General features: G+C 41.9%; 1 protein-coding gene across 3 annotated transcripts in view; it reads right to left on the bottom strand.

Moving 5' to 3' along the window:
* The window catches only part of ESCO1 (establishment of sister chromatid cohesion N-acetyltransferase 1), a 67,608-nt gene that overhangs the window by 33,992 nt on the left and 6,861 nt on the right, over positions 1-26,755 (bottom strand). For 2 of the 3 annotated variants that reach the window (XM_074944518.1, XM_074944519.1), the window contains 4 exons: positions 26,220-26,331; positions 22,991-23,057; positions 20,110-20,221; positions 3,412-3,477 (listed from right to left, as the gene is read on the bottom strand). In XM_074944518.1, coding sequence (XP_074800619.1) covers positions 3,412-3,477; positions 20,110-20,221; positions 22,991-23,057; positions 26,220-26,331 — 357 coding nt within the window. The remainder of the gene's footprint in view (positions 1-3,411; positions 3,478-20,109; positions 20,222-22,990; positions 23,058-26,219; positions 26,332-26,755) is intronic. The other variant, XM_074944520.1, reaches the window with a different exon arrangement.

Genomic DNA, 26,755 nt, shown 5'->3' with positions numbered 1-26,755 from the left:
AGGCTGTTCCAAAGAACAGATGTATATACTGATAAGGTTGGAAACTTATCTTTGGCTAATATATATAAGTTTTGGTTTAAAAAGAATCAAACCTGTATTTGGACTTTGTTTAAAGTGTGTATGAGAAAGGTAATGGATTATAAAACACACAAGCTTAAAAATGGAGTTTAGCTAGGTAGACATTACACACAATATGGAATCCAATTACCATAGTATATAGTAAACAATACTACATAAGTAAAAGGGAATTTTCTAGGGAAAATTTTTAGTGATGTGTGTGAATCTCAAAATATAATACTGCATGAATATTTACTGTGAATTTAATTTCATCTTTTAAAAAAGCAGATATATTTATAGACTTTTTACACTATATTACTGGGAAGGTCTTTTTGCAGTATGACTGGATTTTTTCAGCCTGTTTCCCACTCCCTCTTCAACTTTGAACAATATTTGGTTTAACTGGTCTGAAGAGAATTAGATCAACTATCAGAGAAATGGCTGTAACCTCAAGCAAATCTACTAGTAAAGTCTGAACTTTAAGAATATAGTTTCTTTTCTAAGGAAAAGACACATCTTAGTATACCCTGTAAGTTACCCACTATAACCATGCTCTATTAATTCTAGTAATTTTTCACAAGTTTCACTCTGTAGCTCACAATACACACATGAGTACTGGAGAAAGACAATAGGAGAGGGGAAGGAGATAACATGACAAGGTACATCACTGTGCTAGTGAGGTGCATAATAAGATTTTTAAGCCTCTCTTTGAAGGCATATGTGTGGACCATTGCTGGAAGCAGGAAACTGGGACCTGAAGATCCATTGGTCTATCCTCAGCATGGCAGCTCTTACATTCCTATGGCATGTAATAGAGGGGAAAAAGGAAGAATTCTTCAAAGGAAGAAAAGGAAACAAACGCTGCTCCATGTGTTGGCTTTGGGCTGGAGCATCAGGGAGAGACTTGGGTTCCAAGGGTGTGAAAGTTGAGACTGATGCATTTTGTCCCTTATCTCCAGGCCTCCTTTAAAAAGGTTTAGTTCAGAAGAAACTGCCCTTTTGGCCACAGGAGCGTGCTGAATTTCAACTATTTACACACAAGGAAGGAAAAAAGGCAGTTCAGGAGGAAGGATGCATGTGATTACCTTACGACCCCACTTGAACCGAACCTAATTTTTGCTATCTCGAGGATGGAGAACATGTCCCCGATGCTCAGGGTAGGATAGGTGAGGGGGAAGTCTGCTTTGATGCTTGGAGTACACTTCAAAAAGATAAGACATGTACATTTGAAAGTCAGCTAAATATAAAGCAATTTCTTATATTTAATGTATAAACAGTACTGCAACAAGCCTTGTGAAACACGAAATCCTATTCAAATGATTGGGAAGTTAAAAATTTATTCAAAAAGTGAATGGTGGTACACTAACAAACTAACACCACAAGGAAGTCACTAAAACATTAATGGCAAAGAAATCCTCAAAGTTGCTAGTATTCTTAATTCATCCTATCTTGCCTGGTGCATGTGGTCTTCTATCAGTCTCTATAAGCAAGAGCATAATACAGCCCAATTACATTTTACACTAGGACTGAAATACCAGAATGTTGCTGTATCTGGCAGACAATTTTTTAGGATTTCATTGATGTTACTGTATTATAGGTATTCAAGTGTGTGGACGGGCTTACACAGGGAGATGTTAAGTATTTAAAAAGCTACTAGTATATGAATACTAGAGGAATGCATTAACTACTAGAAAGTGCACCAAGCCTTCTGTAAGGCTGCAGAGTGTGGCAAAGGTTTTTATTTTATTTTTTAAAAAACATATCCGATGACCTTATACAGCCCATAAAGATATTAGCCTGCCAGCATAACTGAAGTACTGTTCCAAATCCAAGAATTGCAGCAGACCATGCTTCAGACAAAAAATTGCTGTGTGAGACAGTATAGACTCTGCAATACAGAATCAGGATGTGCAGGCTAAAATCAGAAGGAGCAATACAGCAGCAGGAATTAAATCTATTTGAGAGACAATAAATCTGCCAATTATTTTTAACCTATTATTACAAGTTATCACCTAACATTACTACAAAAGAAAGAATAGAGCAAAAAAAATATTCTTCCTTTTTTTAAGCATTTGACAGAACGTCGTGAATAGGCCATCATTTCCTATGTATAGTTTTCCTTGGTTGCATGGGTCTCACACAACAGCAGGGGAGGGAACTGCCTATCTGACAATAGCATAGTAATAAGAAAAACAAATTATTATTACTGAAAGTGACAGGAAAAAATTGCTTTCAGTTTATTTACACATTTGAGAGTACCTTGCACATAAAACTCTTTCACTTCTGTTACTCAGCAGTACTTCCTATTCCCATGCACTAGCATGACATTACTCTAACGCAGTGCTCTGAAGGGAATTCACATACCCGCTCTTCCCTCCAAATACGCAGTTTGCCAGTAACAGCCGCAGAGTTGCTACAGTTTCTGGTTTTGGAACAGGATGGTGTCTCCTTTCCCCAGGACAGACTGACAGAGCTGGTTGGTGAGCATCCACCACTCAACTCCTACACAGAGCTGAGGAGTGACTGAAACCTTGAGACCTGGAAGAAACCGATCCTTTTTTCTCCCAGCTCTGTGCATGGACCTTACGGGCAATACGAGAGTCAACCTGTCACTTTTCAATAGGTTACAGGGAGGAATTTGGATGTTGAGGCATAATGCTGACCAATGTTATTGCTGAAACAGCAGGGAAGGAGGCATGTGTCCAGAGCTAAGAAAGACAGGTGAGTGCCTTAACATTGTTTTATTATTCTTAAGATTGCCTAGTCTGCCCCCTTGAAATACACTCAAACATCACCAGAAGAGAAGAAATTCCATTTTTAAAACATTTCAAAAGATTTTTTTTTAAAAATTTTCAAAACAAAGGTTTCTGAAATTAGTTTAAAAATTTTACCTGACATTATCCCTTTAACTCATTCCTTAAATTGACAGTGTCCCTTTAGTCTTCTCCAAAAGCCTCTGTTGGGTGAAGTGAAGCATGAGCTGTTGAGACTTAGGAGAGAGCCAGTCACAGGGAGCATGAAGATTAGTTCTCAGCAATCTGATAGAGCAACGTGGTTCAAGACAAAGCCGCAGCAGAAATTGGGTTACCTGATCTAAAGTCATTCTTCTAGGCACCTGCAAACCTACACTGACTTGATGCAAATTGCATTCATACAACTGCAGAGGGGATAAAGACCCTAAGTCAGGCAAACCCCATTTGGAAGAATGTGAGAAGTTTATACTTCTGAAACCCACTGTTTCAGTCCCTTTGTAACTTCAAGACAACCAGCCATCACATTACAACAAGGCTGTCTTCACACCTAGAAAGGCTTTAATAATTCTCTCTAGATATTGGACATATAAAAATGTCTTACCAATTTCTCTTCTCTGAAAAGGTGCATCTCTGCCTGATCCTCCATTTGTGAGTTAAGGAGCTCCACCTGCAAAATAGGCATTTGGTGCCTTTATAGGAGATGGTAGGGGCCCCTTGTCTTAGGCGTAGGGTGAGGCACTGCCCCTCTTGATTACCCTTGGTATGGCTGCTCCAGGCAGATAGAGCAATACTTTGCTCAGAGAGCAAAAACAGCCAGAAAACATGCAGGCTGTAAGGAACAGGGAAAAAAATGGAGAAAAGCAGGAAGGTGGTCCAGAGAAGAAAATATTTCTTCTTGGGCTCTTCACAAAGAATTTAAAACAAAAAACAAAAAACACAATACCAAAACTTTTGCCCTCTGACTGAAGCAGTAACAATTTATGAAATTTGGAGTCATGTTTTCCCACTCATTTTGCTAAATTCCACAGAATAAAATTCTTCTTTTAAAATCTGTACATCTCCTTTTTGATTGGGTCATGTCTTGACAAGTAAGAAAGCCTGCCCACCAACTTCCTCCCAGAAGCTTCTGCAGCTTCAGGCAATACATATGGCAGCTCAACATGTCCTTTTTAAAGTAAAGGATAAAAAAAGTAATCTTCTTCTAGAAGTTTACTTCTAAGAATTTAAAAAAAAAAAGTAAAAATATGGGGCCATTTCCTATTATGAAATGCTGATTTCATTGGTCATTATAAACGGTAGCAATAAACATGTAAAATAAAAAAGGTGCTAAGTCTAAGTTTGAACATTATGCTGCATGGATAATATTTACAGTATTGATTTTTTCTTATTTGTCAAAGATTGATACTGTAAACGATAGGAATATAAACTTGATGGAGCATGAAGGTTTATAATGTAACGTAAGAGCCAGTAATTAAAATTGACCAGTAACTGTTTTCTTTAGTTTTATACTTCACTGCTTCAAGCCCATTGGTTTTTAAATCAACTTCATTATGGACAGCATCTTCACTTTCATCAATTAAACCCGTGAATTTTTTGAGGCCAAAGCATTTCACCTCTCTCATGAAGTGCCTATGTCACAAAACAGTTAAATGGGAAATTATAAGGAAGTGTAATGAAAAAATAAGAAGGAAAATGAAACACATTTTAGTGTATAAACTTGAATAGTTTGCACTTTGCTACTATGAACAGTGATGTTGAAATGCCAGTACTGATCCTGGGGGACCCAGCCTACCCCTTGCTCCTCTGGCTCATGAAGACGTACACTGGCCACCCAACAGCACAAAGGGAAGATTCAATTACCGGTGGCTCAGCAGATGCAGGATGACAACTGAATGTTCTTTTGATAGATTGAAGGGGTGCTGGCATTGTTTACTCACAAGTCTGGATCTCAGTAAGAAAAATATCCAAATGGTTCTAGCCACCTGCTGTGTCCATCTGTGAAGCAAAGGGGGAAAAGTTTCCCCTGGAGTGGACAGCACAGGTGTTGCAGCTTTTGGCTGAGTTTCAACAGTCAGACACCAGAGCTATCAGAAGAGCTTAATGTGGAGCTATATGGAGGTTTTGAAAGAGCACTTTAACAGCAAACCACAGTAATGCACTGTGATGTGTTCTATCTGGCCCTGCAGTCTGGGGGCTGTTAGGAATTGCGTGGTGCACATCGATGAATGTGACACAGATGCCTACTAGTTTTGTGGTGCTTGCTGTACATTTATGATTATTACACTGTTTATCACTGATCTTATGAGTTGTGTCAAAGCATACAATCATGAGAAGGTGGGTGCTTTCAGTATCACCAGCCATTCCGCAGCATTTTCTGGGAAATGATGACGAATTATTTTCCAAACAAAGAGTAACAAAAACACTTCCAAAAAATTCTGTGCAAGTTAAAAGCAAATACATTAAAACCATAAGAAGTTTATGGAACAGAGCTTAATGAAGGGGAAGGAACATTCATGTCCATTTTAGCAATATAAACATCAACTGTGCCTCTCACAGGTCAGTGTATGTGAAGCTGTGGTTGTCCTTAATGGCCCCCGGTGGGGAGTGGTAGAATTATTGATGTGGCCCCTGATGCCACATGGAACGTAGAGAGGGCAGGTAGGCAGGTGCTACACTGCATTTCTCCACAGACTGCAAAGGGAAGCAACCCCAGGATTGTTGAACCTATAGATCCGCAAGAGCGTGCTGCATCTGTGTTTGCGGCCCAAAAAGCCCCATTAAATCTTTGTGCATCTCCCTGGGACTTCTGGGCCTGGCACCTGTCTGGTCTCTCCTTCTCTATAGGCCAGGGGTCTCAAACATGCGGCCCGTGGAGTTTTGTTGCAGCCCGCCAAGCTCCCCGCTATCCCCCCGCCCCGAGTTACTTCCTGTGGCCGCTATGCTCCCCTCACCCCGGCCCCTCCCCGCTCCTCTGCCTACCTCCAGGTGCTTCCCACCACCGAATTGTTTGGTGGTGCTTAGCACTTTCCAGGGGAGAGGGGAGGAGCGGGAAGCCGTGCACTCAGGGGAGGCGGGAGAGAAGAGGCGGGGATTTGTGGAAGGGGGTGGAATGAGGGCGGGGCTTAAACAGAAGTAATTCTAAAACTAAGTGAGGGTTTTGTCCTTTGAGTGAGGTGCATTACTGAGTGTATATATTTTATTAAAACCGCTCGGAAATAACTTAGTCGAAAAAAAGAACACTTGTGGAAGAAAAAAAAAAAAAAAAGAGTTTTCCAAGACAAATGGGAGAATTTATATTTTTTCACAGAGATAAAATTCAATGCCTTATTTGTCAGCAAATGATTGCTGTTCCCAAGGAGTATAACGTGCATCGGCACTACGACACAATGCACCATGAAAAATATGATGCATTCACTGGAAAAATCCGAGAGGAAAAAGTTCGGCAACTTAAAGCAGCATTTGCCAAGCAAAGAAATTTCTTTTTGGAGATTAACAAGTCTAGTGAAGATTCAATAAGAGCAAGTTTTGTGATACGCGAAATGATAGCTAAATAATCGTGACCTTTTACAGAAGGCCTATTCGTAAAAGAATGTCTTGCAAAGGCCAGCGAAATTTTATGTCCTGATAGGAAGAAAGTTTTTGAAGGCATAAGGTTGTCTGCCAGTACAGTTGCCTGCAGGATAACTGATTTAGCAGATAATGTGCAAAAACAATTGATTCAAATGGCAAAAAAGACTTTGAAGCATTTTCAATTGCTCTTGATGAGAGTACAGATGTATCAGATACCGTGCGGTGTTCATTAGAGGTGTGGATTGCAATTGGAATATAACTGAAGAATTGCTAGACTTAAATGCCACTGAAGGGTACCACAATGGGACGTGACATATTTCAAGGACTGGAAGAGTGCATTGAAAGAGCTGTGCTGCCATGGAACAAACTCGTATCTTTGGCTATGGACGGTGCGCCATCTAGGTGCTCTGAAAACATTGGTGTGGTTGGATTACTGAAGACCAAAACTGAACAGCCTCAATATACCAGGAATTAGCTTCACCAGTATACATTGCATTTTGCACCAAGAAGCCCTGCGTAGTGAAAGTCTACAAATGAAGGAAGCTATGGATGTAGTTGTTAAAACCATTAATTTTATACATGCACGAGGACTGAATCACAGACAGTTCACTTCTTTTCTAGCAAGTATGGACAGCGAATATGGGGCACTTCTGTATCACACTCAAGTTAGATGGCTGAGTCGTGGAAATGTTTTAAAGTGTTCTTTTACACTTAGACAGGAGATGGATTCCTTCATGAAAATGAAGAACAAGGAGGTTCCACAGCTTGCTGATTCCACTTTTATCTGCAACCTTACTTTTCTAACAGATGTAACTTATCACCTGAATGCACTGAACTTGAAGCTTCAGGGTAGAAAACAGGTGATAACACAGACGTATGACAGTGTTAAGTCATTCAAAGTCAAAGTCTCAATTCCTTAGGAAAAGTTGAACCCAAATCCTTGGAAGAATATGCAGATATCATTTCTAGCTTACACAAACAGTTTGATGTGCAGTTTAAAGATTTCAAGACACTTGAACCACATTTTCAACTTTTTTCCACACCCTTTGCTGTGGAAATGGATAATGGTGCAGAGGAAATGCAGATGGAGTTAGTGGAGCTTCAGTGTGATACCATTTTGAAGCAGAAGTATACAGATGTTGGAATTCCAGAATTCTACCAGTTTCTTTCACAAGAAAAATTTCCCATGTTATTCTCTGCTTCCGCAAGGATAATGGCAATGTTTGGAAGTAAATATATCATATGTATGAACAGTTTTTCCTGTTCCATGAAGATTAACAAATCTGTGTTAAGGTCAAGGCTCACTGATGAACATTTGAAAGCAACACTGAGATTGGTTTCGTCTCAGTCCTATCAAACCTAATATTGACGCAAAACGCTGCCAGCTAAATGGCCAAAAATGAAATGACTGTCAAAATTAGCACTGACTTTTTGGATTACAGTTTTTAAAGAGTTAATAAATTGACTTTTAATAGCATACTATATTACTCTCTTTTTTTCCATTTTTGACTATACTTTTGTATCGTTGTATGAAAAGGTTTCAGTGATTCAGCCCTCGGGCCAATGTACGAATCCTCATGTGGCCCTCATGGTGATTTGAGTTTGAGATCCCTGCTACAGACAGTCTGCCATACTCATCCTCCAGGCCCTCTGTTCATGATCTGATACAGCACTGGCTTGTATGATCTTGCTGAACACGTCATCCCAAATTCTCTCTCTCTTCCTTATCTGGCTCAAGCATTATGCAGGTGTGGAGGAACCACCTCTCAAGGCTGCAATGGCAGCAGCTACAGACAAAACAGAGGTACCATTGTCAGTATACTCACAACGGAAAGCAAAGTTAAAATTCAGAACTCCCTTCCCTTGCTCCCCGAAAGTTTTAAGCAATACATGCCTACTGACACTTTTGGTTCAGAGTGCTTGTGCACAATACCATTCTCAGCTCCAGCCATGGTGTGTATGGCCTGCCAAGGGTGAGGGAAATGAAGAAGGGATTGCTCAGTTGCATGAAAGTGTGTGTGATGGGCAATGGCACTGAAAATTGGCACCATTTTCCACAGGCAGTGGTGATTTCAGCGGATATCTCACTCCTGAGGGTAACACAAAGGCACAAAGAGCACAGCTGCTGTTGGCAACCCGAAGCCACCTGGGGCTGTCCATCGCTAGCTTGTTTACTGCAATGGAGACTGCCAAGATTGTTGCCGACTGGTGTGGGAAACTATCCTACCATGAAGTAAGAAATAAGGCTGCCATCCCTAAAAAACTTTCCTGGAGGTGCTCAGCAATCCTCTCCCAAAATTTCATTGAGAGCTCTCAAGAGGATTCAAGGGACATCTCTGGGAATATAAACAAACTGCTCTGCGCAGCCCCTCTACCTAACTCTACAGGGGAATGAAAAGCATATAAACTCTACTTTTCTTTGTTGTACCAATACTTCTTCTAGTACAAGTAAATTAATGAAAATCAATAGTTGTGTCCTGTTAAGCTAGGAGCACCATAACTGTAATGGAAAATAAATGGACACACTTACCCAAGGTTCTTTCCTCTGCATTGGGCTTGCACGTGCTCAACTGCTGAAATTGACTGAGCTGTGCTGGAGTCCCAAAAAGCTCATGGCATAGCTGGACCCCTCAGTTGCATGTCCTCCATTCTCCTCCACCTTCCCCTCGTCCTCGCTGTTCATGCCCGGGGCCTGTGCCTCAGGCTCCCTGGAGATATCCACGGTGGTGGTTGGGTCTCCACCACGTATGGCATGCAGCTCTTTGTAAAAAGTGGCAGGTCTGCAGCTCGGCATCAGATTAATTGTTTGCCTCCCGGGCCTTCTGCTATGCCTGCCACAGTTCCTTTGCTTTCACACAGTGCTGCTGCTGATCCCTGTTGTACCTCTTCTCCTGAATCACCTGTGAAATCTGCAGATGTCCACATTTCTATGGCTGATCTGTAGCTGTGCTTTCACAGCCTCTTCTCCCCACAGGCCCAGGAAATCCAGTATCTCCTGTCTACTCCAAGCTGCAGTTCATCTGGAGCATGCAGCCAACATGGCCAGCTAGGCAGTTGCACACAAGAATGGAGAGCTGCTAGGTGTTCTCGCCAAGTTGGACAATCGGGAAATGGCATTTCAAAAATTTGCAGGACTTGGGGTGTAGGGTCAGTTAGCCTTCTGGTCTCCAAGACCCCAGGACAGGAGTTCACAACTGTGACCTGAGCAGTCAGTGTCAGGCATTGTGGAATAGCTGCTGGAAGACTGTTAGAGTTGACACAGGTAGCACAGTATCTACGTTTGTGCTGCGTCAACCTCAAACACATCGACCATGGCTCAGTGCTGCTTGGGGAGGTGGTGTTACTATGTTGGCATTGAGGAGAGTTTACATTGGTGGGAGACAAATTTAAGTATAGATACATGCACAACTAGGTTGATGCACAGATTAGCTTGTGTAGACCAGGCCTGAGCTAAAAATGGGACAGACAGTTAAGCATAAGGGGTAACATATTATAGGAGGTAATTTGAAATGGGGTGGATAATACGGGTTAGATTGTTATGTAAAAGGAGTTTGAAGTGGGCCATTACGGGTTAGCAGGCAGGTGCGTTACAGATGATTGTAATGAGCCATGAAACCAGTGTCCCTGTTGAATCCATGTTTTTTAGTGTCTAGCAGCATTATTTACAATTTCTTTCCCCAGGCCTGAAAAACCACACTGTGTATTTCAGCAGCTTGTACCTTCCACCAACGGAAGTTGGTCCATTAAAAGATATTACCTCACCTACCTCGTCTCTCTGATAAAAGTTAGGAGACATTTTAAAATTAAGGTGAATTATCCAATTTATCACTACCTTGTCATCCTCTATGTCCTGCACATCACTGAGAACAGTGTTTGCTGTGAAATGCTATTTTGTAAATTCAGAATATAGGTTAAAAAATAAAACTGCATTTTTTTTTAATTAGTGATACTCAGAATAAATAGTCTCTCTCTCTCCTTGAAGAGATGTCAGTATAAAAATCTTAAAAAGCAAATTTCCTTATGTCACAAAAACACCTAATTTTAATAAAATTGAAGACTAAACTGCATAGGGAGCTTTTTTTAAAATTTTGCAGTCCTGTCAACATGGAAAAAGAATTAACTGGACATCAATTTCATTTTCAGATTCCCATGTACTTGCATTTAGAATGGCCATAGCGTGTCAGACCAATGGTCCATCTAGCCTAGTATCCTATCTTCCAGATGCTTCAGAGGAAACATACAGAACAGGCAATCATGCAGTGATCTATCCTGTGTCATCCACTCCCAGCTTCTGGCAATCAGATGCTAGGGATACTCAGAGCACGGGGTTCCATCCATGACCATCTTGGCTAATAACCACTGATGGACTTATCCTTCATGAACTTACCTAATTCTTTTTTTGAACTCCATTAAAAATCTAGGATGCAAATACAGCAAGGGAGTATTTGTTTAAAACTTTCTAAGGCAGGGGGATGGAACATTTCTACTCATCTTAAATTTAACAAAAAAAAACAAAAACAAAAACTTAATTTTGCATAAATGTGGGAGCTCATTTAACCAGCAACATGTCCACTGAATATGTAAGATTTTAGAAGTTATTTAAGGTCTGTCTTCCTATATCATAGTTCATAATATCTCAGACTGGATTGTTATATTAGTCCGAGCACAACAATAATCAGTGACTTAAATTCTAACCCAATCTTTGATAGATTATACAACCTTGAGCAAGTCACTGAATCTTGCTACCTCACTTTCCATGGTCTGTAAAACAGAGATCATACTGACCTGAAAGTTGCTACAAGGATTTAATGTTTGTAAGTGGCTGTGGCAAGATGGCTGATGTTAGTATGGTGGATCCTGCACTTTTCTTGGCAGGGGTGCTAAGACGCCACCCCTTACCCCTGCTTTTGGGCTGCCGAGGTCCCCGCTAGTGGCCCGGGAAGGTGGTAGAGGAGGGACACAGGGGAGGAGTCTGGGTTTGCTCCTCGCTTTGAGGCCCAGCACCTCTCAACCCCTGCGGGTTCTTACCCTCTTCATCCTTGGTGGGGAACCTTCGATCCTTAGATGCTGGGGGAGGGAGTATCCCTTACTTTGGTTCTCTGGTCTTTCAAATCTTACAACACACCTGTAAGCTCCAGTCCTCTCTCCTTCCTCCTCCTCCCCTTCCCTCCCCCCCCCCCACCCCCCGACTGCCTGAAGCAGGGGGTTTTATTAGATTCCTGACAGGGCCTTGATTGACTACAGGTGCTCCAATTAACCTGTAGCAACCCTCCCTAGTCTACAGGGAACCAAGCCTTACTTAGCCTAGTGCTTATATATTTCCCCTCTACCACTGCTCCCTGGCCCTCCTGTACCACATATGCCCCCCCACGACACCACGGGGTTGGGCTACTTGAGACAAGAGACAGTGTTGTCATGACAGGCTGTTCACGTTGCCATGTTGGCTTCCAGCTCTGTGCTGTATCCGGAAGTGGAAAGTTTGTCGGGATAGAAGCCATCTATTCACTCATGCATTCCTCTCCTTGCTTGTGCGCATCCATTGGAGTGGGGTGTGGTCTGTCACAATGGTGAACCGCCGCCCAAGCAGATAGTATCATAGAATTTCTGTGGTCCATTTAACCGTTAGGCATTCCTTTTCTACTATGGTGTACCATTGCTCCCTGGGCAGGAGCTTTCAGCGAAGGTAAAGGATTGAGTGCTCCTCATCCCCCGCAATCTGTGAAAGGATGGCCCCTAGTCCTACCTCTGAGGCATGTGTTTGTAGGATGAATTCCTTTTTGAAATCTAGGGCTATGAGCACTGGATGGCTGCAAAGGGCTGTCCTTAGGTCTGTGAAAGCTTTTTCTGCTGCTTCAGTCCACTTAACTATCCCCGGGCTCCGAGCTCTTATCAGGTCCATCAGAGGCGCTGCCTTTGTGGCGAAGTGAGGGATGAACCGGCAATAGTATCCCACTATCCCTAAGAATGTGCCGACTTGCTTCTTGTGGATCAGGCAGGGCCATTCCTGTATTGGCTTCACTGTGTTTCACTGGGGCTTCACCGTGTTTCACTGGGGCTTCACCAGGCCCCTTCCGAATACATACCCGAGGTATCTGGCCTTGGCTAAAGCTATTGCACATTTGGATGGGTTAGCAGTGAGGCCAGCCTGTCTAAGAGCATCTAGTACCGCTTCCACTTTCCCCAGGTGCGTCTCCCAGTCAGGGCTATGGATTACCACATCTAAATAGGCAGCAGCATACTTGGTATGGGGTCGAAGTAATCTGTTCACCAATTGTTAAAAAGTCACGGGGGCCCCCATGGAGCCCAAAAGAGAGGACGGTATATTGGAAAAGGACGTCGGGAGTAGAGAAAGCGGTTTGTTTCCTTGGCGTCCCCAGCCAGGGGGATCTGCCAGTAACCTTTTGTCAAGTCCAAGGTGGTCAATTATCGGGCCTTGCCTAACTGATCCACCAGCTCATCAATACGTGGTATTGGGTAGGCATCGAATTGAGAGACATTGTTTAACTTTCGGAAGTCATTACAAAATCTCAGGCTGCCATCAAGCTTGGGGACTAAGACAATAGGGCTGGACCACTGGCTGTGTGATTCCTCAATCACCCCAAGTTCCAGCATCTTCCTTACTTCTGTCCTAATTTCTTCGCTTTTTGCCTCTGGTATGTGATATGGTTTTATCGTCACCCTTGCTCCGGGACAGGTGACGATGTGGTGTTGGATCAGTGTCGTATGGCCTGGTTGTATGGAGAATATGTCTGGGTTCCGCTGGATCATATCGACAACCTCTGTTCATTGTTCTGGGGGCTAATTTGGGGGATATCTTTACCTGCCCTTGCAGGCCATCTGCCTGGGATGGAGCCGGCAGGACAGCCAGGCACATCTCCTGATCAAGCCATGGTTTCAGTAAGTTGACGTGGTATATCTGCGCTGGCCTTCGGCGGTCTGGCTGCTTCACCTTATAATTCACCTTCCCAACAGCTTGCATGCTCTCATACGGTCCATGCCAACTGGCCAGGAGCTTACTTTCTGTTGTTGGTACCAGAACCAGCACCTGTTCTCCTGGTTGAAATTTCCATGTTTTTGCCCGATGATTGTAGTAGGTTCGTTGGGCCTCTTGTCCTTTCTCCAAATGCTCTCGTACTAGGGGGGTCACTTGAGCTATTCGTTCTCTCATCTAGGCTACATGTGCAAAGACGTTCTTCCACGGGTTGGGTTGTTCCTCTCAGTCCTCTTTTGCCATGTCTAATATGCCACATGGGTGGCATCCATATAGTAGCTCGAAGGGGGAGAATCCAGTAGATACTTGGGGAAGTTCTCATATTGCAAACATCAGGTATGGGAGGAGGGTATCCCAGTCTTTTCCACTTTGGCCCACCACCTTTCGGATCATGCTCTTGAGTTTGGTTAAATCGCTCAACCAGACCATCTGTTTGGGGATGGTAGACTGAGGTCCGCAAGGCTCGGATGCGGAGCAGGGTACATAAGTCTTTCATTATTCTCGACATGAAGGGAGTCCCTTGGTCAGGATCTCCTTAGGGATGCCTACCCTAGCAAAAACTTGCACCAGTTCTTTTGCGAGCACCTTGGACGTGTGGTTTCTTAAAGGAATGGCTTTGGGGTACCATGTAGCATAATGCAGGATGACAAGTATGCTTCAGTGGCCCCAGGCTATTCTTTCTAGTGGGCCCACTAGATCCATTGCTATGCTTTCAAAAGGAACTTCAATTATAGGCAAGGATACCAGTGGGGCCCTTAACTGAGGTCAGGGGCTATGCAGCTGGCACTCTGGGCAGGAGGTGCAATAGCGCTGGACTTCTGCCCATACCCGTGGCCAGTAGAACCTCCTTAGGACTCTATCCAGGGTCTTGTCTGCTCCTAAGCGTCCCCCAAACAGATGACTATGAGCTAACTCTAATACCGCCCTTGTGTGCTTCCTTGGCACCAAGAGCTGTTCTACTACTCCCCCCCCACCCCATATTGGTACTAGCCAGTACAACAGATCCTGCTTGATTATATAGTGTGGCCCTGGGCCTTTAGTTTTCCCTTCTACTGGCACGCCATTCACCTTTACTACCTCCTCCCTCAAGTTCACATATAGTGAGTCATCAGCTTCGTCCTGCCCAAAACATTTGCATGTGGGACCGATCTGGCCTGATTCTATTGGATTGGGCTCCCCTCCTTCTCTTGGGGGTGCTTCCGCTCATGCTGGGGGCCATCTCTGGGTCTCCACGGGGCCTCCTTCCAACCAGGGCAGCTCTTTGGTTTGCCACCAAAATCCTGGTTCCTAATTTTTTGCCTGCCCTCCTTTCCCCGTCTGGATTTCCGAGACTTCCCGGGGGGTGAAAATACCTCTGGGGAAAACCCAGCAAAAGTTGTGGTAGGGCCATCCATGGGCACCTTGAACTCTGCTTGTGGTTTACTTCCCTCCCCTAACTTGATGGGGAGGTGGGGGGAGAGTAGGCTCTCAAACCCAGGAAAGTCCCTGTCAATTAAGATTGAGTAGGGAGGCTTGTGGACCACCCTTGCAGTCATCTTGGTAGTGTTTCCCTGGATCTCAATCCGTATTGGAATTGTGGGGTAGAAATTTACTGTGCCGTGGACATGTATCACTCTGGTGCTCTTGGCCTGGCTCAGCTGGTCTTGGCCCACTAACTTCCCTGAGACCAGTGTGACAGCACTCCCACAGTCCACCAAAGCCATGGTCTGGATGCTGTTCATCTTTACCAGCCTGGTGTACTGATGTGGGGCCTTTGTGACCCCCACCAGGCTGATTAGGCCACACTGGTCCCCAGGATCCCCCAGATTGCACTGCATGGACTCCTCCCTGTTGGGGCACTGGGCTGCTATATGCCCCAACTCCCCACACCTAATAAAAGCGATCTCATATCCCGGAAGTTGCCCTCTGTCTTGGGCCCTCTAACGTGCTTCCTCAGCCCTCTCCCCCCAGACTCCTAGGTCCCTTTGGGGGCCTCAGGCCGCTCCTTCGTGCCTGTTCTTCCCGTTATGTCTTTCCTGGAGGTCTCGGGGTTAGGACTGGTTTCCTGAAACGCCGTGTTTCACCTCCCAGGGTTTCAAACAGCTCACTGGCTGCCAGCTGTCTCTCGAACTGGTCACCCTTGTAGTCATAGGTGGAGGGATCATTCTGGCTTACCAAGGCTTGGAGGCCTGAGGATAGTCCCCTCCTATAGCGGTCCAGCACCAGGAGCTCCATCATTTTCTCCAAGCCGAGAGCCTCTGGACGTAACCACTTCTGGGCTAGGTGGATTCGGTCAAACGGTTGTGAACACTGTGTCTGGTCTTCGCAGTACTGCCATACATGGAACCTCTGGGCTCAGAAGGCCGTCGTTATCCCTGCCCTGGCCAGGATCTCTGGCTTCAGTTGGGGGATCTGCCAGGATCTGCTACCTCCTCTGCAGTCATATCATAGTAGGCCTTCTGGGCCTCCCCGCACAAAAAATGGGGCAAGGATGCCCGACCACTTGTCTTGGGGCCAGGCCTCCCGCAAAGCTGTCCTCTCAAAGGCCAGGAGGTACGCCTCCACATCCTCCCGGGTCATTTTCTGCAGAAAGTCGCTGGCTTGTATGGTCCACATCCCATCATACCCGCGGCTCAGCTCCATAAGGGCCTTCACCTGGTTCACTAGTTCCTGCAGCATGGCCCGATCTTGGGTGGCCTAGGTCATCAGCAGGTGATTGGTCTCTTGCTGAAGCCGCATGGCCTCCTGTTGGGCAGCTGCCTGGACCCGGGTAGCCTCCTGCTGGGCGGCAGTGGCTTGCACCAGTGCTTCAACCACATCCTCCATCTTGGGGCAAGGTGGTAGTGACCCACCCTGGATTATGTTCCCAGCGCAGAAATCCCACCCCTCACACAATGTATGACAAGATGGCCGACATTAGTATGGTGGGTCCTGCACTTTTCTTGGCAGGGGTGCCAAGATGCCACCCCTTACCCCGGTCTTGGGCCGCTGAGGTCCCTGCTAGTGGCCCAGGAAGGTGGTAGAGGAGGGAAGCGGGAGAGGGGTCTGGGTTTGCTCCTCACTCTGAGCCCCAGCCCCTCTCAACCCCTGTGGGTTCTTACCCTCTTCCTCCTTGGGTGGGGAACCTTTGGTCCTTAGACTCCCTCCCCTGTTGGGGCAGGGTCTCGCCTTACTTTCGTTCTCTGGTCTTTCAAATCTTACAAACACACCTCCAAGCTCCAGTCCTCTCTCCTTCCTCCTCTTCCCGACTGCCTGACGCAAGGGGTTTTATTAGGTTCCTGACAGGGCCTTAATTGACTACAGGTGCTCCAATTAACCTGTAGCAACCCTCCCTAGTCTACAGGGAACCAAGCCTTACTTAGCCTAGGGCTTATATATTTCCCCTCTACCACTGCTCCCTGGCCCTCCTGTATCACAGTGGCTTTTAACATAAAAATATTCCTCCTCCAAAGTATATTTCACTATGTGTGCATGCACACATAATATGGAGGTTTTCACTGCTCTTTTAAGTTTGTTTTGTAACCTTCATAAAAAGAGGAAAGATGATCTTGTTAAGGCACTCAGAAGATCTAGGCTCTGCCAGACTTCCCGTGTAATTTTCTGTGCCTCAGTTTTACATCAGTAAAATGAGAATAATAGTTGTGATGCGAGGATTAATGGTTAGGCAAGCTCAGACACTAATGACATGCACCATAAAAAAAAAAAAGATTGAAAATCAGTACAAGTATTGAGTATTAGAACAACTTCAAGTTCTAGAAGATTTTTTTTTAATATTGAGAGAGAACAATCTATCATTTAAAAGCAAACAGCAAGAATTTTTAATACCTTTTGCAGACAAATTGAGCTTGTTACAGATTTTATACTCACAGGTAATACAAAAGGTATTCAGTACGGATGCACTATACAAAGGAGATAATATGCGATTTTATGGACTAAATTCTTGTAAAACAGATAATATAAAACTGCATATGGGGGGAAATTGTTTTACCCATAACATTCCCTCCAAATACCAAAGAGAATGGTAGAATTTATAAGAATATTTGACAAGATTTATATCATACCTCAGTCCCAAGGACTCTGGCATTGTATGAACAGTTAGAATAAAAAAGGGACATAAAATGCACAATATAAAGCCAAAATACTAACATGGTCACTGCTACAGTAAAGTAGTAGTAATTAATGTTGGGCTTAAGGTCCTAACATCTTACAACAGAGAACACCTCTAAAAGACGAGGGTTTTTTTGGTAAGTTAGAAGAGATGGGGTAGAGAGATAGGGATAGATAGATTTCCAAGAGGATTATATCTCAAACCATAGGAGCCACGATCGGAACAACTTTCTTACCACAGATAAGAACAAAACTCCTAAAAAACTGGATGTTTAATGTTTTAATTAAATAGTGAATAGGTCTGAGATAGGACAGCAATTTGAACTATTTTGTTTAAAATAAGAGTATAATAAACTGCTGCTCCTAACAGCATGCCAGAAATTTTAAGAGATGTAAAATATGTTTTTCAGCCAATATATGCAAGATAATTACTATATATTACATGTTTGCAAACAGTTTTAAATGGGCTGTACACATGGCATACAGCAAAAGCTCATTTACACATTTCTTTAAAAGTAAAGACTAAATATCTAGAAATAGAGTTGGTCAAAAAATAATACTGACAATTATGAACTTCAAAAAGAGTTTTTTTTTAATTTAAATTGCCACTCTTTCAACCAGCTGTATATGCAAAGTTTTAAGAGTCAGGTGCTTTCCTACAGATGCAAGTACAAACATTTTTAAAAACCACACATCAAACTACGACATCTTATCTGTACATATACCTTTATCTGATTCTAGTTTAACATTTTACAAAAAAAGTTAACTTGGAGGTGTAATCTTCTGTGCACCTAGATTGAAGGCTTTAGTCAGTTTTTGCAGATACGACACAAGCCTATAAATCACTGTGCCATATATACTGTTATTTGATTAAAGTGAACTACAGGCATAACAACTACACCGGACCCTCGCTAGAACGCGGGATTTGGGATCCATGCACGGTACCGCATTAAAATGAATTGCAATTAAAGTAATTAAATTTGGGATCTATGGCCGCGACCGTGTTATATGTGAATTCGCGCTATATAGACGCGCATTCTACCGAGGGTCCGGTGTATATCCTTCATTGATAAACAGGGATTGGGTTAAAATGCAAATGTTAAGAGATGTATACAATTAATATTTTGGAGACTTATTTTAATGTGTATTTCTGCCAAAAAGTTTAAATGTCAAGAGTGACACTGTCAGCTTTAACAAAATAAAAACTGTAAAAGCAAAACAATGAACTAGTCTCAGATGTAAACTTATTTTCTCATGTTTTGATGAAGACCCCTATCCTTTTTTCTCCCGCTAAAATTACTACACTAAATACTACATAACTAAGACTTTTCTTTTTCTGTTGTGGCACTGAACAAACCACTCTTTTTTTTTTTTTAAACAGAAAATGAGAAAAATAAGCCAGTCAGTTACAAAAAGTACTGGTTTATGATCAGTGAAGATCAGAGTTATTTTTTCCTGACAAATAACCTATATCAAAGACAGATCAAATTCTATTATTGTACAACCAAAAGTTGGGTTTTAAGGCCCCCCATTCAGCCCTGTTGAAGTAAAGGAGACTATTTGTATGTTTAAAATTAGGCAGCCGAGACCTAAACAGGCAATAATTGAGACTACTGCAAGTAAGTGTTAAATATCACATCTCTGAACAGTTTAATATTCTGGCATTTCTGAACAACAACAACAAAAAAAAGGTTATCTTGTAATCCCACCCAAAGAGGCAAATTTCATACTTTAGGAAAGAGTAAGACTTCAGGCTTGTGTCCTTAGTATATGTTTTTAGCAGATTAAGGACTCTCATGTCTATCTATTTCTTAGAAATTCTTTAATATTACAAAAGTGTGGATAGTCGTAATGTCTGCTTTAATGGGTTCAATTTTTTAATTGTTTCTGCTGCAGCGTTGTGTGGTCCTTCAAACTAGGACAGTGTGTGCGCTTTTGCCCCACTTACCATTTTGAAATTCTTTGGTTGAATAGTTTTTGCTCTACTTTTCCTTTAGTAGAAATAGCTATTTGTTTTTTAGTTTACCAATTTATTTATGCCTCTCACTGTATCAGTTATTGATGAAGCTAGCTCATCAATGATTTGTGGAAAAGTTCTTTCCCTATCTTTAGTTTTAGTCAGTGCCTTACAAAAAATATCCATATATCATTACATAAATGTAATGCATTCATATGTAACCTCACACAGAAAAATCTGCCAGATATACTCGCTTATCCCCACTAGTGAGATTCTATAATTTGCATAAACTAAGGACTAGTTTATATGCAAAGACAAATTTATTTCTCTTCTTTTCCCACTTTCCTTCATAAATAAAGCTCCTCCTTTGTATTTGAGAAAGCAAATACAGCCTATTTAAAAAAAAAAACCCACACACCACGAATTTTGGAAGACTCAGTTTAAACAACATGGATTATAGAATAATCAGTCCAGCACCACTTTTCAATGCCAACAATTCAATGAAAGTGTGAAATGGTTAGTGATTACAAAGTTACAGAAACACTATGTAAGGATAACTACATTTAAGACAAGTTCATAACATTTAAAAGGTGGGACAGCTCATTCAAAAATATTTATTGTAGAGGTTGTGTTAACATTTCAAGATACAGTGTTAGGAAACACAAATTTGACAACATTAAAAGGAAAGTACTTACTATGATCAGCTGTTTGTCATCTTTTCCTGCTTCTCTTAGTTTTTGAATATGCTGCTCTGATGACAGGAAGCTACTGCACCTTGGTGCTAATGAATGATTTGGCAAAGGGATCCTTTAAACAAACATATTTCCTGTCAGAAGAGGCTGACAAATCCTGCTCAGTTTATACAATTTAATAAGGCCCTTCTGACTAGGTATTTTCAAAAATGCATCCATAAATGTAAATCCATTTTCAATAAATTTAAATCCCAAAATAAGAACTAAAAGCATATGTGTTTTAGTTTACAATTTTGATATATTCAAAACTATAGCCAAGATGAACAAAAAAGTGCATCATTTGTGATTATCATAAATTATAAACTATATAGCTAGTGGGAAGAAATGATGATGAATGACTGGGCAATTTACTTATCACGTAACATAACCATTCAACTAGTATAGACATAGTGGTTTATTTACATCTCTCTCAAGATCATTTTCTTGTTTGCTCAGCTATGATTCCTCAGTATTTTCATTGACTTCTGGTAACGTAGAAACATGATTTTTAAATGATGCTACTGTGTGTCTTGTATACACAGAGCTGGAGGCATGTCAGATTCTTTTCTTAAAAATAAATAATGAAGGCAGTTACTGTAATCTTCCCTCTGACTTTCACTTTACAAACAAATTATGGTCAGAGTTAGTAGTGGCCCAATATCACCAGGAGAGGAGCAGAACAGTATCTGTCTAGACCACACCATTCCAGTCCCTTAAGGAAGAGAATTCCTTCCCCCACACCTTTGAAAAGGACCTGTGCACAGGCTATGTATATACACATCCTGCGGCTCTACTTCTCTCAAAAATGTTTTTAAAAGGCACTTTCCCACTGCATGGAGAAGAGAAGCCAAATTGGTACTGCCAACCTCAGAGGCAGATCAAAGTTCTTCCTACTCCCACTTTCCCTCAAACACCACAGCCAACAGGAAATAGAAAAGGGATTGTTACCAACTAACACTTCCCCACAGAGCTCTAGGGAACTTTTTCCAAAAGGAGACAGCAGTAGAATTTAGAATGAGAGGCTCCTAGAGGTCACTAAAAACTCTCTCGCGCAATAAAAATAAAATAATTTTTTTTAACACCACCTCAAGCACCTCTATTTGGCAATTACTAATCTTAACTTTTTTGCAAAGCGGAGATCAGACAGAGCAACATAGTTCTTATTAAGAAGATGCTAATAGTTGCCACAGTCTATTGCAGTAGATGAATTATAAGCTTTTACATACATTGAAATTTTGGCTCTACAAGTTGTATCTAAAGAAATGTTGGCATGCCAGACTTAAGACATGAATTCATGTCTCTTTCACTTGATTCACCATTTCTTCTGACACGTTAATTACTGGAAATAATTATGTTTAAAGAGTGATCTTTCCTACTACATCTTTTCTTCTTGGGCCTAAAGTGAAATTATACCCCTTGTGACATTTTTATGTCAATCATGTCTCAAATAGGATTATAGGAGCAGTATCTGGGACATGTGTTAAGAAAGCACTTATGTAAACAGAAGTATCTAAAATAGCAAAGGGAGCACAAATTTATTAGCCAAGAAGTCTTTTTTCAAGCTTGCAACAATATGAACATCCTCTATTTCCAGACAGAAAACTTAGCTTAGGTGAAATTGAATATAAGACCACACTCACATCAGCAACTAAGAGCAACAATCTTTATAAAACTCTCTAAACTAAAGCAAAAAAAGTTCAAGATTAAATTTGCAAGGAACTCAAACATTTAGAAGTATTCAGTTAAGATATTTAAACTTATATCTGCCCACTTATCAGTCCCAACCTCACTTCTTTGTTCTTTTTATGGCTTTTTTGACAGTGGTGTTATTTTTGGATCAAGAAAATTTTCTAAAGGTTAAGAAGTCCTCAACCTCTGGGTTAATTCTGAAAAGCCACTGTATTTGACCATCTTGTAGGTGAAGACTGAAAATTTGAACTACAGAGCAGTGCTATATAATTGGTTTCATGTCTTCATTGTGAAGATGATTCTGTATATCCAATGACACTAAGATCGCTGGTTAGGATGTGGAACAATAGTGTCCATTACTTTGACCTGTTAAGCATCTCTGTACATTGCCATTTGACACTCTTAATGGAGGTCTGATTAGACAAACAACGCATTGAAAACAATCAGGAGAGAGTGTATGACAGAATGGCCAGAATTGGCACAGCCACTGTATCATTAAAAGTGAAGCATTCTACTTTGTGTCGTTGCAAATGAGGAAAAAAAAGTTATGGATAAGGCAGCCTGAATTTCTGATTTTCTCAGGGCCCCACTGTGCAGCTAGATTTAAGGTAGATTGGGGCACAAAGCTCAGTGTGGGGGAATTGGGGGGGGGGGGGCAAAAGCAAACCCTAAACATTTCCATTAAAAAATGCGTACTGACTATTACAAGATTTTTGTAACTGAAAAGATTACAGGAACCTTCCTCCTCTGAATAATAAACTTCATTTTAGTCATCATCCATTTTCGAGTCTCAGGTTAGGATCGGGCAAAAAGCAAAGCAAAATGTTAAGTATTTTTTAGCTCTGCTAATTACCACTTTTTCAGAAAAAAGGTGTGACTCACATTGCAGCCAGGCTGTATGGTAATTTATTTTTACCAAAGCTGAAGTTAGTGCTTTTTCCACTGACAACCTTGTTTGGTAAACTGGATAACACAGAAGTTGGTCTCTTATGGAAAGGATGAGACACCAATTTTTGTTTTTGTTTTTACATGGAAGTTTAGGATGGCAGTGGAAAAAAGAGGGAGGAAAAAAAAATTGGTCTTATAATGGCAACTTTACCTAAGGAGGGGCTACTGTCATTCCATAAGTATATTAAAGAATAAAAAGGTACTATACCTCTTCTCACTAGTCTCAGATGTCTGATATGTGAATAAAGTGCGCACCAACTGCCTGGGAGCCGAACCTGCAGTTAATCAGGGATGGTCATTTCATTATAAAATTTCTCTTAATAGAAAAAGCAAACTTAGCTAAACAAATGGCAAAACAGGTTAACTTCACTACAGCAAAAAGAGATATTGAAGACCATGTTATACAAGCTGTACTTTATCTGTACAGAAAAAAAAACCCTATAATGAAATGGTGCAAATTTAGTGCAGGATTCTGATATTTCTCCACACCAAATTTTTTAAACTTACCTTACATTAAAAATTATACATATCCACTGTTGCTGAACATGGTTCTCTCTCAATAGCCAAGGAGGAGCAGCAGAATTAATCTGATTTTTAGTTTCAACCCGCTCAAGCTGACATCAATTGGGTACTGCTGTGTACAGCAGCAGAGCCATAAATACGATCCCTGACTTGCTCAGTAGTAGGGTAGGGGAAAGAGACACAGTTAGGAAATGCAATTTGGGGGCAAAGGGGGTTGGGAACGACGGACAGACTTTTTTCTTAACTCACAGCAACAGTAAAGGCTCCTACTGCATACTCTTACTGCATGTGGCACTTCAAAAAGCTGGAGCTGCATTGAAATGAAGAATTGCACAAGTGTCATCTTTTAGTAAACGGCGAGTCCTGCTGATGAAACATTGCATAGGGCACCACAAGGCCAGGCACTATCCATCTCCTTGTGATAGAAGGCAAGAGCACGGCATGCCATCAGAGAGGAGTAAGAGATGTATCAGTGATCTACTAAGGATACTTATTAGTTTAGGACAGAGTTTGGTTCTTTTCCCCCTCGCCTCTCATGGTTCAAGAAGTGAAGTTTCACATTACACTGACCAAGGCTTGACAACTGGAACAGTGCTGACAGGTTTCTGAGAGAGGTGCAGTCAGCCCTCTTCAGACAGATGAATGGTTACAAATTTGTGGGAATTTGGTGGAGAAGGGGAGGTAAAAAGGAGGAACTCTAGCTCCTCCTTGAGAAGGGATGCATACAAATAAATGAAGAGGGTGAAAGAGAGAAGAGGAGATGTATACTGTTAGAAATAAGGTGGTGGTAAACAAAAGACATGGATAAATATCTTTGAGAGTAAGGGAACCCAGAAAAAAAAAAAAAAAGCAAATGTGAGGAAAAAACAGAAGATTCATTGTTTAATTTGTCAAGAACAAAGTAGTAAGGAGAACTGTACAAGTTGCCAATTCAATTAATATTTCTAGTCAGATGGATCATCCAAAGTTTACTCAACTCCATACTCCAGACTGGAAAACACTCACTAGCCCAGAGTGAAAAGGAAGCTTTCCTGGGCAAGTGCCATCAACTGCTACAAAATCCAAACAAATTTAGAAAGTTTCTAACCCTAATGTTTTTGAAGATGGTGTTCCAAGATCAAACTAATAGGAAGATGCACTGCATTGGTTTCTTAAGAGGGCAGAAGGACAACGCCACACCTCTGCTGCTGCTCAGCTCTTCCACAAGAGGAGGCAGAGGAAAGACTGACCAAAGTACTGTTTTCTTTGTCTTCTTGTTCTCCTCATCTGGAGAAGAGTCACTGTGCAAGCATCCATTATCTGCAGAAACTGCCTGCATCCATGTAGTCACTTTGCAGTGTACGTCAGGGATGCCAACCGATACACACAGAGAGAGGGCCTTTCCCTAGTTTAACTCAGTGCATGCCCATTCTCTTCCCACGTTGTTGCCACAGACTTGGTGGACTGCGAACAGATGGCAATCGTGTTGCCATTGCCCAACACAAAGATTCATTTAATCCATGAACGAAGGTTTCAAGACAGTTTTCCTTCTAGTTAGGCTGCCCTCCCAGGTTGAAGAGGGTCGCCTGCTCTGAGCTGTCTGGTTGTTTTTTTTTTTTTTTTTTTTTAAAACGTTGCCAGATAACCACCTTTCACACCACTACTTTTGGCAGGAAGTTGTCATTGCCATTTTTCAGATCCCAGAAAATGGAAGCAAAATGAAGAAGTCAGGTCAGTTTCATTCTACTACAACGTGGGAAAGCTATGAGGGAGACAGGCACTAAGGAAGGGGAGTCTAAATATGGAGTCTAGAGGAAGGGCAGAGCAGCATAAACACCCCCTTGCATCAGCCAAAAAGCTGAGCAGGGGGTTGAATAGCAGACAGTCCCTCCCCTCAGCACATCAGTCCAGAGGAAGGGAGGGTGTACACTAATGAGAACCCTCACCCTTTTAGCAGCCAGAAGACTCGGATACAAAAGGAGAACACAGAGTATGCAGCTCCTCTTCCAGCAGCCAGAGAAGGCAGAGTTTCAAGTTTATCAGACATCTACTAGCCAGAAGCTGACAGGAAAGACGGAACCATTGAATAGAGTCCAGGGATCAACATCCTAGAAGAAATTCAAGCATCCTTCCTTTTAACAGCTGCTGCAGGGGAGCAAGGCTTTTCACCTGAGCATTGCCCCACTTTTTTATCATTCCACAATCAGGCGAATAAGTCTCCTTACTATTAGGTACCTGGTAAAAATTCCAAGTCCTGTGTGTAGATGTAGGAAGGTGGGAGAGAAAGAATGGGTGATGAGATAAATAAGGAGAATAGTGTTGAGAGAGTTTGTGGACGGAGAAGAAAGTAGAGAATATTTGGGGGGGGAGGGGGTTGGGAGAGAGAAAACAGACACCAATAATAACTCACAAGCCATGATCAGTTACTGGACAAAGTTGAGTGAAGACAGGAAGGAAAAGAAGGTAAAAACAAAAAGGATGAAATAAGTCAAGCTGGTAGACTAGTACTCAATTAACATCTGATTTTACTGACAATCATATATTATATCTGATTAATATTTTTCGGTATCCAACTGGTTCTTGTAACTGGCCAAATACTATTCTAATATATTTGATTAATTCCACCAGTAATAATCTAATATAGCTAAAAACATTAGGTATCAACAAGTGCTGTGGGTGTATTACATTTAAACCGAGTACATAACTTTTATTCTTTTACATTACTGGGGATGTGGCTCTGGACGGCATGGTTGCCGGATACCATATTTTTCACCTTGACTAGGCTTAGTTCTAGGACTACCAGGTAAGTTTTCATGCCCTGCTGACACCAATAAATTCTGTAACCTTCCCAATTGAAAAGGAAGAAGAGAATTCCTTCATCCCCACCCTTAACAGACCTCTCAGAGTGCACAGAATTTACAGTTTAGATTTTTTACCTTGAGATTCACTCTCTATCTCCTTTTTGGCTTGCTTAGGTGGTGGTGGTGCTGCTGTAGTACTTTTCACTGGAGTGCTTTCTGGACTTGTATCCAAATGCAAGTTAAAACTCTGAACAACACAATAGAACAGATGATAGATCAAAGTCAAACTGCTCCATCTCTCTCTAAGTTCTGTCCCCATTTCATTAATTAAATATCTTATGAGTAAAAACCATTGAGTTCCTACAAGATCAGTTTAGCACTTTTTCCAGTTCTCTTCAAGACTTTGCTTAGTGAACGGATAAGCAACCCCATGTATATATCTGTGGCACTATCTGACGTAGCAAAATTTTGCTGCATTACATATTCAGTGCATATGGATGCTTATTTGGAAAGAATATGGTTATTACATGTACTCCTATGTTCTTATAACATTACATTTAAACCAACCTGATCATAAGTAGTATTTTGTTCTCCCATTTCCCTTACTGTACACTTTCAACACAAGATAGTTATGGTATTTTAATTAATCAGCCATGACATTTTGATTTGTT

Source organism: Natator depressus, chromosome 2 (assembly GCF_965152275.1).
Source record: "Natator depressus isolate rNatDep1 chromosome 2, rNatDep2.hap1, whole genome shotgun sequence".
NCBI lineage: Eukaryota > Metazoa > Chordata > Testudines > Cheloniidae > Natator > Natator depressus.
The sequence above is the reverse complement of the archived record's forward strand: the minus strand, read 5'-3'. Positions and strand labels throughout refer to the sequence as shown.